The sequence below is a fragment of the Triturus cristatus genome, chromosome 5_2 (assembly GCF_964204655.1).
Source record: "Triturus cristatus chromosome 5_2, aTriCri1.1, whole genome shotgun sequence".
Classification (NCBI taxonomy): domain Eukaryota; kingdom Metazoa; phylum Chordata; class Amphibia; order Caudata; family Salamandridae; genus Triturus; species Triturus cristatus.
The window spans coordinates 716,210,606-716,223,081 of NC_140588.1; the positions used below are offsets into that span (position 1 = coordinate 716,210,606).

Here is a 12,476-nt window from a genome sequence, read left to right on the forward strand (position 1 = left end):
GACTTTAACCTTCAGGGCTATAACTAGGAAGATGAAATGTCACGACCGTTAACTCACTATCCAGACATAATACTCCTTCTTTGTTCAGTCTGAAGAGTTTTTGAAAGTATTTTTCAATAGAATTACATGAAGTGCAGTACCTGCCTAGCACGTACATCAACTGTGAAATCTTTCCATAAATTACTTCCTTGAAACAAACATGTACAAGAGAGTCTTGCGCTAAAATACTATTACCGCCCGAGATCTGAGCCAATCTCGACTTTATTTATAACCGGAGTCCCGATTTCCTAAAGATATTCTCCTATACTGCAGCGCGATGTGAAGAATCCTCTGCCAGCCAAGATGAAACACGGAAGTCTGTTTTCTAGGATATGCGATCGACTGAGAGAAGCCGGAGTTCTTCCTAGACGGCAGACACGCCAATAGAGAGCACGCGAGCAAGGGCGAGGCTCTGTTTTATACACCTGAGCCACGCCCAGCCACGCCCAACATGACCACCGTGTGCAGGTGCCTCGTGATACAGTGTTGTATCGAGGACATTCACATTCTCAGATCAAGGCTGAGGGAGCAAAAATAGTATAGAGACACCAACGGGGACAATATTGAAAGGCAAAAGATAACAGAAAATAAAAGATACATAGTAACATGACGTGCAACATTACCCTCACAGTTTGTAAAGCAGAACATTAGGGCAATACCACCAGTATTTACCTAACGCATAAAAGGCATGGATCCTGCCGTACCTTTTATGGGGACACGTGAAGAAAGGGCATAGGTGAAGGTAGAATCCTAGAGTCGCTAGTAAGGACCATGACAGTGGGTTTGCTTTGTTGGCGCATAAATGGTCACAAAAGAAATTGACTTCACTGCGTCAGGGAAGGGCTTATATGGTCTCTGACGTCCCATTCGGGAGACAACGTCGCTCCTGAGTCACTCGACGCCCTCTACTGATGTGAAGAAGTACTACTGAAAACATTGACGGATTCAATATGGTACCTGGGGAAGATCCTAAGATAAGGACTCTTCGACTCTATCCTATCTCTACCAGATAAAGAGTTATCGATTGTAAGTAACTTGTCCTACGGATCCTGAGGCAATCTCATGATGAAAAAATGTAGTTTGTTAGCCGAGACATTTTTGATTTGACTAATATTTGTACCAATGTGCCATTCACATTTTTCTTCTGCCTGCAACAGAATCCACAGCGGTTAAGCCCCCTTCAGCCATTGTCTATATTATCTGCGAATGACAGCATTCTTCCTGTTTATAATGACCGTATCCACTCAAAGTATTTTCCTTCAGTGACCAGGACAACTGTGACATTGTGTACTTTTTTAGACCAAAATTCTACTTTTGTTTTTGGCATTTTATTTTTTTATAGAGATTAACGAGGGCCTAACAGGTTCAAGTATTGCAAAGACAAAACATAACAAACACTGACAACCAATACTAGACGTGTAGACTTTTCCAATACTTGTTTTATCTAGACTGTGACTTTGTTATTAAAGCCATTTCCAAATGCTGCAAATTCTAGTAGGTATGGGGCATGAGGACCTTAAAGAAACAGTGGTTGGCCCAGGATTATACAGAGTAGGTGTTCTAATACTGACATTTTGGGTGTGATTCAAAGAAGTCATGTTGTAGTACTTAAATTAGTACTCTTTTAGTACTGCTGCACTACAAAATGCAATTGGCTTACCTATGCCTGGACAGCTTTATCCCTACCTCTCTTATCTTTGCTGTGAGGAGATGTCCACGCACATAGCTATATGTTTTAGTAGTAAAGGTGTCGGGGCAAGGAGGCTTGGTGAGAAAATAGGGCATCATTAGTACTTAATAGGGAAAGGTTTAGGGAAATTTAATGAGGTGTTTAGGGTGTGGGACAAGGTCATATAAAAATAGACCCATATTAGAGTAAGACAATTAACATTTAAAAAATGCACTTCAAATTTTACTTCAGCCATAATGTTAGAAAAACAGGCTTAAACATACTGCAGCCAGCTTTGGAGCAAGTCCGACATCATACACGTCCCACCACTGGAACTGCAACACACTCCCATAGTAAACAATACATGTAGCCTTAAACACTAATTTAAATTGTTTAATTCTAAATGTAAAATTTATATATCAATTTAAAATTAAAAAGCTTTAATATAATTAATGCTAAATGTTATAATTGATAATGCACTTTTACATTTAAACTTCTTTAAATGTTTAACTTACTTTAGTAAATGTCTAAACATCAAAAATAATTAAACAACTTATAGAACATATTGATACAAATTGAATGCAAATATAAATGTTAGTGAGGATTTTCAAATATTTTTTTAAAATGTATATTTAAATTAATTAGAAAATTAAAATAGGTAATAGTTAATTTTAGGATGTAGTTTGTGGTATCTTTCTCTTTAAGTAATCTTAAGTTAATATATGTTTACAAATATTTAACATTTTTAATTTACAGTAAAAAAATAAATATATTTTTAAATGATATTAATGTGCCTATATTTTCCTATTGAGAGAGCTTCACCCTGTGTGGAGATCTCCCCATACAGTTGGAAAGTTATGAATAGTAACTTTTCATTCTGAAATTAAGTTATTGGGGACTCCACCCCCTCTAAAAGGGGTTGTGACTGTTATGTGTACACATAGAAGAAAATCTCCACTATGGAATAGTGAATAGACAAAAAAGTACAGTTATCCCTAGGTGTAGGAGTTGACCTTCACATGCAAACTAACTTCTGTGATTTGGGCCTGTATCGGGCCATGTATCCTCTCACTTAATCTCCGAATGTAATTTCTAGATCCCTGGACCTCATAGAGCCCGTCCATTAGCAGAGCATTAACTTATGTTAGGATTATACATGCATCTATCGCTAGTCCGTGGTTGATGTTTTCTGTTGCTGTTTACAGTAAGTCTCTTTTCAAATATAGTGACATCTGTTTGTAGCCTTCCTCTTCAAGGCATTTACAGATGATTATTTGCTGTGTGCACCACACAACTCTGTAGAAACAGACCAATGTGGTCCTTTACGAGCAATGTGCATAGATCATACTGAAAAGTATTTTTCATTAAAAGCAGTGTTGATAGGTACTGTTACAGTAATTCCATTTCTTATCTAATTCTCAGATCTAAACTTGGTATGCCACAGTTTCTCAGCCCAGAAGCACAAAGCCTCTTAAGGATGCTATTTAAAAGGAATCCTTCAAACAGACTAGGTGAGATTTTTCGAATTCATTTTTATGGTGTGCACTTTGATAAGGGTGTTTCATGATTACTCAAGTAAATGTATTTTGTCAGTGCCTTTAACATCAGTGTGAAACTGTAACACGTATTGTTGTAAAATATTAGTTGTTACAATACATGCCTGGTGGTCGCCAGTAGGTAGTTCTACTTTGGACCTAGTTACCATAGGAAAATGTTTTTTTGTTTTGCCAATAACTTTAGCGCCGTTTGGTGAATCCTCACAACATTTTCAAAACTAGTTTGCCACTCACTGCAGCTGCCGTCCTAAAAGTTTCAGGATGATTTGTCAAGTGGGGCCATGAAAAAGGGGGGTCCCAAAACACCCCATAAAATTTCCCGTAGGGATTTTGAACACAGCCTGAACAGCTGAACACAATTATAAGGAAGTATTGGCAGCCATCTTGGGACTCTGCTTCCCTGAAAAAACATTTAAAAAAAGAAAAGGGGGCAGGGTAGGATTATCCTAACCCACTAGCTCTGGGTCTGGGGTCCCCCTTGGAGCCTGCAGGACAGAAAAGCATTTTGTTTTAGATATTGGCGCGGGAGTTGCGCTGAATCCGCGTCTACCTGTGGAAATTTTTTAAAAAAAAGATGCACGGGCTCCTGCGCTTCTCTACTGTTTAGCCCCCAAGTGGGCCAGGTCCCAGGGGCATGGGGGGAGTAAAAGAATGGAGGGGGTGCATGGCCACCCCCTCTCCTGAGGATCTTTTAAGCCCTGTGGACCACCATGCTGACCCACCCTCCATGGTCTCTTTTGAGCTCCGGGGACCACCACCTCTTCGGGAATTTATTTTGAATTTTGAGGGGGGCGTACGGACCCCCCTGCAGGGTTGGGTTCAAGTCCCGGGGACCGCCACCTCCCCTGGGCTAAATTGCACGGACCCACCTAGCCCCAGGGACCACCGCCTCCGGCAAAATAGAGGCCAGAAACGTGCAAAAAGAGGCAAAATAAGATCAGAAATGAGCAGGAGGAGGCAAAATAAAGGCCACCCACGAACAGAAAGAGGCAACATAGAGATCAGAAAGAGGCAAAATGAAGGTCAGAAACGAGCAGAAAGAGGTCAAATAATGGCCATAAATGAGTAGTAGGAGGCAAACTAAAGGTCAGAAGTAAGCAGAAAATGGCAGAGAATGATAAGAACCCACTCTGTTACTCATACAGCCACTCACAGACCCATTCAGACACTCATGCACCCACTGTATGAATCACTCATACTCTCTCTCACCCACTCACAGACCTACTCACATGCACCAAATAACAGACCCACTCAGACTCACACACCCACTCACAGACCTACTCAGACACTCATGCTCTCACAGACTGACTAACAAACTCAAGGAGGCACTCGCAAACTCACACACTCACTCTCAAAGATAACAGGTTACAGTCAGGAAATAACATTAAAAACCATAGCAATTTACTGAAAAAAACAAAGGTTATGGGGATATTATGTTTAGGAAATAGAATTTAAAACACCTTAGCAATTCATTGAGAAAAAACAAAGGTAACAGGGACGTTCTAGTTAGGAAATAGAATTTAAAAAAAACCTTAGAAATCCACCCAAAAAACAAAGCTTACACTGTTGTTCTAGTTAGGCTCGGATTTTACTCGTACAAAACCATAGAAAGTTTGCAGTTAATTGAGCGAACTATAACTTATGCTCCCACCGTGCACTGCTTATGACCTCACATATTACATCTCTCATGACATTGTCCTTGAGATCATTGATGACATCTCAAATGACATCACTGATGACATCATCCACAGAACCACTCACACCCACTCGTACATCCATATAACCTCTCATACTCCCACTCACACATCACTCATATACCCATTCAAGGACCCATTCTAGTACTCACTCACACACCCACCCACTCACTCCTCAATAGAGCCACTGACACTCCCACTCACTCAAACAGCGACTCCCACAACCACTCACCCATACAGTTACTCATACAACTAGTCACTCACCCATATAGCCACTTGCAAAGCCACACACTTCCTCATACAGCTACTGCACACCCACTGATTCACCTACACAGACACTCATTCACCGATACAGCCTCTCAATACAGCCACTCACCCAAACAACCATTCACACACTCACTCACCCACACAACCCCTTACATACCCATTCACACATCCATATACGCGCTCATACACCCACTCACTCAATCATACAGCCATTCACACTGACACTGTAACCTGCAATACAGCCACTCAACCTCCATTTCACTTAACTAAACACCCACTGAAAGAGCCACTCACACATGCATACAACCACCTACACACCAAGCCACTCACACAGTCACTCACTCAACTACTCACACACTCACATATACACCCATACAGCCACTCAGACACCCACTCACAGTTGGATACACACAGCCAGTCACATAATATATGTTAGAAGTAGTAGCACTCTTTAGTAGTACTCCTAGTATACTAATTACACTTTTGAAGTAGCTTAGTATATATGTTTAACACTCATAAACTCACTGGATGATGTCATCAGTGATCTCATTTGAAATACCATCAGTAATGTCACTGACCATGTCATGAGTGATGCAATATGTGAGGTCTTAAGCAGTGCATTGCAGGGGCATAAGTTATAGTTAGCTCTGGTAACTATAACTGTTGAATTTCGAAGGGTTTGTAAGAGTGAAATCTGAGCCTAACTATTGCGTCCCTGCAAACATTGTTTTTCTCTGTGAATATATATATTGCCACGCAAATACCCTTACCCACTTTAAAAATACCCTATCCACCCAATACCTCACTCACCTCAAAACCCCTTTACCCTATTATACTATATTTACATATTTGTTCAGTACTCCTATTAGCACTTTATTGAAGTGGTAATAGGTAAAGAAATGTATTTGTATTTTTCTATATATTTTTACAGCACTTTACGGAGAACCAGGCTTTAAACACATTTTTTTTAAAGTCGTGCAGGAATTTGTAGGTATTATCGTGGCACTTAGAGTTTTTTGGTTAAGAATTAAATATGGGAAAAAATGAAAATACACTGTAGTATACTATATCTGTAACCTATTGTGTCATATAGAGAATATTTCATTTTTTAACAAATTTAAACATGTGTATTTTTTAAGTACCTAGGAGGTACTACGGTACTCTGTAAATTTAAAAAATGTATATATAGAAAGTTATAAATAATTTTCCCTACCTATTACCACTTTAATAAACCTAGTAATATGTAAGGAAAAAAATAAAAACTAATACTTAAAGCCCATTTCAGCAATGTGCTTCCATTATTTTCTTCAAAGTTCTCTTTATTTATGTTATGCATACATTACAGTGCTTTAATGCAGATTCATGACATATAATCTTACAGCCAGGCAGGTAGAAAATGTAAGGTGTTTTGCTCAGTGTGTCAGAGACATGGAAAAGATTCAACTCCTTTCTACTTCCCTTCCCACCCCAAGGTTGCAAGCGCCTCGCCACATCAATTTACCAAGTAAACACTTGCCTGCCTCAGCTTATTAGGCCCCTCCCAACCCCTATTTCATTTTGTTCTGTTCATTATTATATTTTATAATGAATCATTCCTATTCCTACAGAGCAGTGGCATGTAGTTGAGCCTCTTGCCCAACCACGCCCTAATGTTCTGGCCGGCACCAAAAGATTCCAGGCACTCAGTGTACAAATACTGTTGATATGTGTGAAAAATCCAGAGTATGAGGAGCCACTATCACAAGCACACTGTGGTCCCCAGGGCACTCTACCATGTGTAGGCACTTCTCATCCTTTTCACCAGACCGCCCGCTGCACCCAGATCTTCATTTGGAGCATTTTGTGACCAATGATGTCATTGAAGATGTCACGAGTGTTGGAATCTGTGGCATAGGTGTCATAAGCAGAGCAATGTAGGGGCACTATTTCAAGTTGATTCAGTAAACTTTAAATGTTTAAGTTCAGTGTTTTTTTTTTTAGTTCTAAATGTTTTGGTTAAACTGACATTTCTCCCTCACTATTAAGTTGCTATAACATTTGTTTTTTTAGTGAATATTCTGAGATTTGTTAAGGCAAAGTAAGGTATTATTACCATATTACGTCACTTTACCTTTGTTTTTTTCCAGTGCATTTCTAGGTTTTTTCTTAACGTATAGTAAGATCTTATTACCATACCCACCCCCCAGCACGTGGCGAAGACCTTGCAGCGCATGTACTTTGGCCGTGCACAGTATGGAGTAAAGTGCAGGGTCTGGCCTGAAGCCAGACCCTGCACCCACACCCTATCGGATGACCAACCACCCTTTTTTAAATTTGAATCGGGATGGGGGGGGGGAGCTGCCTGTGAGACTCTTTCCCCGCCTCAAGGGTTAGGGGTCAAGGTATCACTACCCCGCACCCTAATGTCCTTTTTCAAAAACATTTTCTGTACAGAAGACCAAGTCTCCGAGTCCTGTGATGGCTGCCGCAACATTTCTATTCCTCTTGCGGCCGACCAATCATAGTGCTTATTCTGAAAAAGCCCCTCGGCCAGTCAGAAGGCTTGATTTTTTTTTTTTTATTTCTGCTTATATCCTGATATCTATACATTTTGAACCATATTCAGTTCAAAACTGCTGACCAAATATACACCAAATCACAAAAACATAGTTTCTCTGTAAACATGTAGCTTTCTGTAAAATTTGGTGAAATTCATTTGAACCATTTTGCCTGCAGCACTTTCTAAAGTTCCCTATGGAAACTGCATGGTGAAATTGCGTTTTGAAATAGCCAGCCTCCCTAACTGATCACCTTGAAACCTTCCAGGAAGGATCTAAGGTATGGATGAACTTTTTTTGGAAAGTTTTATGAAGATTTGTCAGTCAACTTTATTAGCAAAACACAAAGTAATCCAATTTCTATGGTAATTAGGTCTTCACTATAACAGCACAGTGGTTACTGCCACTACTTTGTGTGTGTGTGTGTGTGTGTGTGTGTGTATATATATATATATATATATATATATATAGTCTCCCATTGTGCAATATGCTTTTTATTACCATAGTTCGATGCGTTGAGGGTCCCTAATAGTCTGCACATCTGCATACATAGTTTATACAATGGCATCTTTTTCCATGTTTAGTGAACATTTTTGAAGATTTTTAACTAAAACTAGGCTGCTAGGGGTTAAATATGTGCAGTAAGGTAAAATCATATTGAAGATACCTCAACACTATTAGGAAAGTTGTTTCCCCTATATAAACTGATTGTTGCATGCAGTCTGTGAGGCAGCAAGTGGTGTTTTTCTCATGTCAGTTTTACTGTACCATAGTAATAAACTGGAATTTGAACTTTGCATTGTAGCAATAAATATGCGAACATGCTTTTATTAGTAAAGTTGTTCTAAATTACGTGTTATTGGGCTACTTATTTTCACTCCCTTGCTATTAATATATGTTTATATACTTATCTGTATGTACTTGTCTACATTTTAAAATACCATGGAAGGCAGTACCTGGAAGAATACAGGAAACCTCATCTGTGGAAGTGTAGTCTAAAACTGTGATCAGATATTCTGCATATTAGGATGCGAAGCCCACACCCACCCTGTGGTGGCATGCTACATCATAGGACCCGCTCCTCACCCATTTTAAAAACACAGATGAGCTCAACCTTAAAAATTAAAGCATACTTGCAAAGATGTAATGCAGATGTGTGTGGACACTGTCATGAGGCTAACTCTGTGATAGATATTAAGGGAGTGAGGGAACATTAAAAACAAATACCTGGAGTTGCGGTCAAAGGCGATATTGCGATCTCCTTTTGGTAAGATTAAAACAAATGGGAGGGGAAACAGTTTTTTTATCAATCTGTACTAGGCCAACACTTTCCAGCCCAAATTAAATGCCCTAAAAGGTTGGTCAGGAGCTTTCATCTGGAACAATGTAGTCACTCTGTAATCTGCCTTGCTGGAACAGTGAATACTGTCCCTATGTATGTATAGTTACCAAGTCATACAAAAAGGAGAGAATAAATTTTATTTAAAACTATATGCTCTGCAGTGATAATGAACAGAAGATCCTTCTCGAGTCTAGGGACCTAAATATAGAAAAAAGATAAGGTAGCTCAAATGTCATGATATTTTATTTCACACTGAACTCACTGCAAAACACGCTATGCTGGTTTAGTCTCTGTGAAATATGGAAGAAATTTAAACATTCTTTGAAACCGTTAGAGATCAAAACATAAAAGTGTTTCAAGTCAATAACAGTCCTTTATGTGGACTCCTAGCTTTCCGTAATACAGAGGAATACTATTGTGAGGGAGGTGGGGGCAGTTACCCGTAGCATATAGGCTAAAAAGAGTACATATAAGTGAAGAAAGAATAACATAATTTAGAAAGCAGTTAATAAGGTAATGCTAGGGTAATTCCCACCTGCGCTAACCAGTCTAACCGTTACCACACCTAGTTGTAGCTTTTTGCGTGTCCAGTGCAATGTGGACGAGAAGGCAGTATTATTTAAGACTGAAGTTTCTTGGGTCCAAAGGCCATGAACTGAGGCATTTAGGCATCCATGTCAGTCTATTCTTGTTTCTGTGACTTCTTGTGTCAGAGTCCATATCTTTCTGTCTCAGTCTCTATTTTGTCCTTCTCCCGGTGATTGTGCTTTCTAGTCCCATGTCAATGGCTCTCTGTTGTGATGTCTTTGTCTCCATGTGATGATGGCAGTATCCATCTGGTACAACGTTGAGTCTGTTTATCTCATCCATTTAATTTATTTTGCTGTCCAGTTTTGGGGTGTCCCTCTTGACAAGTTGTGTTCTGCTGTAACAGTGCCCATCTCCAATGCCTGATGTCAGTTTCCTTCCTATATCGGAGTCTATATCTAAACTTTTCTAGCTATGGCAATCTTTGTCTTGATTCAGTTCTGATGTCTCCCTTTCTCAGTATTTGCTTTTCCCTGTCCGAGTTCTGTGTTTCCTGTCTGTCCCTATTACATTGTTTGCCTATACCCCTTTTTCCATATCTATTGCCTTTTTGCCCGGGTTTCCATATCTCCTCTTACTGGCATTGGTGCCTCCATCTCCTATTTCTTTATTACAGATCTCTATGACTGCTCCTGTTTGTCGCTGTGTCTGACTTTCCGCCCTAGTGTGAATTTCTCTGAAGTGAAGGATTGTCCTCTTCCCCTCCTTTCCGCATTCCTAATGCCTTCATGCCCCAGTGTGTGTGGATTGCTTGTCTTTGTGTCATTCCCTCCTTCCTCGTGTTATGGACGGTCTGTCCAGTTGGCTATGTTAGTCTTTCACTTTCTTCTAACGTAACCCACTTTTTCCAACAGCGTTCTATCTTGTTTCACCAGCACAGCAAACGGCAGAGTGCTGGGCTTGTGCTGTGAAGATAATTAATCTAACTTTTGCAACAATGTATTTTCTGGCACAGCAAAATGCTGATGGCTGTACACATAGTACTGGTCTACTCAACCCTCAGGCTATACATAACTAAATATCAACCCACTGCTCTATCAACGGCCCATAATCAACCACGTGTTCCACATTCCTGCCCTTTCAGCAATGAACCAATCTTGGGGGCCTGTGTTTCTTTGCAGTAGTTTTGTCCTGATGCGGTCACTTACATGTCTTGATGCTGTACACAAATTATCTATTACAAAAAAGTTTTACGGGTATGTGCAAAAAGTGCAGTAGTTAGGAAACCCTAAATAATGATGTGAAGGATGCAGCTGTGCGACTGAATTATTTTAATTATCAACACTATTGAAGAAATATAATTTATCAGTAAACAATTGCAAGAGTATGTCTTTCAAATTTAATACTCAACATAACTAATATTCCTAATAGGTGCTGGCCTTGATGGAGTTGAAGAAATAAAGAGGCATCCCTTTTTCTCAACTATTGACTGGAATGTAAGTTGAAAACAATGTCTTGTATAAACAACATCATTTTTTATTTCCGAAGGCTGTTACTTTGCAGTTCCTCCCTTTGTACTGCAAGAACAATCATCAGTAGCCCCCACCACAATAATCAATTGCATTAGGATAAATAAGCAGAAAGTCCTTTAATTTAATAGAAGCCTTTTTGACAGTGAAGTGTCAAACAACAGTTCAAGTGTCCTACAATGTTATGTTTTCATAACCCTACACTCATATGTTCAGCTTATTTGGTGAAAATGCAGCTTACTTAACTCAGTTGAGTATCAAAATCAAAACATTTATTTTCCTCTGATAATGCAGGCTCGTATCCCAGCTGACTACTTTCAAATTAAAAAAAAGGTGACTTATGATACCCTGTGTCGAGAGACCTATTTGTAGGAGCCATGTTACAAATTGAATGATTTGATTGATCTTTCTTTGTAGAATGCTAGCCTGTTCTCAACCTTTGCTGTCAGTTTTTGATAAACGTGATAGTGTGATCTACTGTCTGTAGTCATGTCTCTTATGTATTATGGGAAGTTCTATTCATGTTCTTTAACAGAGAAATCTGGAAGCTGCAATCATAAATTGAATCTCCTCAGGCTACAGCCTTATAACAGTACCCAGTGGTTACTCATTTTTCTTCTACTTCAGCGTTTATTGGCATCAGATGTAGCCTGTTCTGCTTTCTACTTGCAGTATTGCAGTTCTCCAAAAGTATTGTTCCCTCATAAGCTAATAAGTGCAGTACACATTCTGATATGTCAGTACCTGCCGGATATTATTCCTGTTTTGAATCTGGATAGGTACTTGGATCCTTTTCTGGAAAGCATTACCATGGCAATTTTTTTATTTATGTCACAACTTCCTGTCCTCTAAGATTTAAAACACTGATGTTGTGCAACTGCAAAATCATAATGAGGAAAACCTGTACCTTAACGTATTCCAAGCACGATTTCGGCTTAGCGGAGATATTGAATCTGTTGCATTCTCTGCTGTGGGTGATATGAAAAGGAAGATAGGCAGAGCAGGAGTGGAGGCAATTCGGGAAACAGCCTTTACCACGCATCATCATTACCATGCGTTGCCTTTACCATGCATATGCCTTTAGCAGATATACCTTCACAACAAAAATGTTCGTATAGCGCAGTGTATATATATATATATATATATATATATATATATATATATATATATATATATATATATATATATATATTCACTTAAAAAACCATAGGTTTCACACAGGTTATAGTTAGGTGGACATTTCACTCGTAAAAAACCAATGAAATTCCCCCGTTATAGTTAGTTCAGATAACTATAACTCCCGCGCCCGCAATCC

General features: G+C 39.3%; 2 protein-coding genes across 2 annotated transcripts in view; both read left to right on the forward strand.

Annotated features, from left to right (window-relative positions):
- The window catches only part of RPS6KA6 (ribosomal protein S6 kinase A6), a 626,385-nt gene that overhangs the window by 247,532 nt on the left and 366,377 nt on the right, over positions 1-12,476 (forward strand). Inside the window, exons 11-12 of the mRNA XM_085607823.1 lie at positions 3,131-3,219; positions 11,064-11,128. Coding sequence (XP_085463949.1) covers positions 3,131-3,219; positions 11,064-11,128 — 154 coding nt within the window. The remainder of the gene's footprint in view (positions 1-3,130; positions 3,220-11,063; positions 11,129-12,476) is intronic.
- The window catches only part of LOC146829171 (uncharacterized), an 83,884-nt gene continuing 83,058 nt past the window's right edge, over positions 11,651-12,476 (forward strand). Inside the window, exon 1 of the mRNA XM_085608174.1 lies at positions 11,651-11,753. Within this exon, the coding sequence (XP_085464300.1) occupies positions 11,651-11,753 (103 nt within the window). The remainder of the gene's footprint in view (positions 11,754-12,476) is intronic.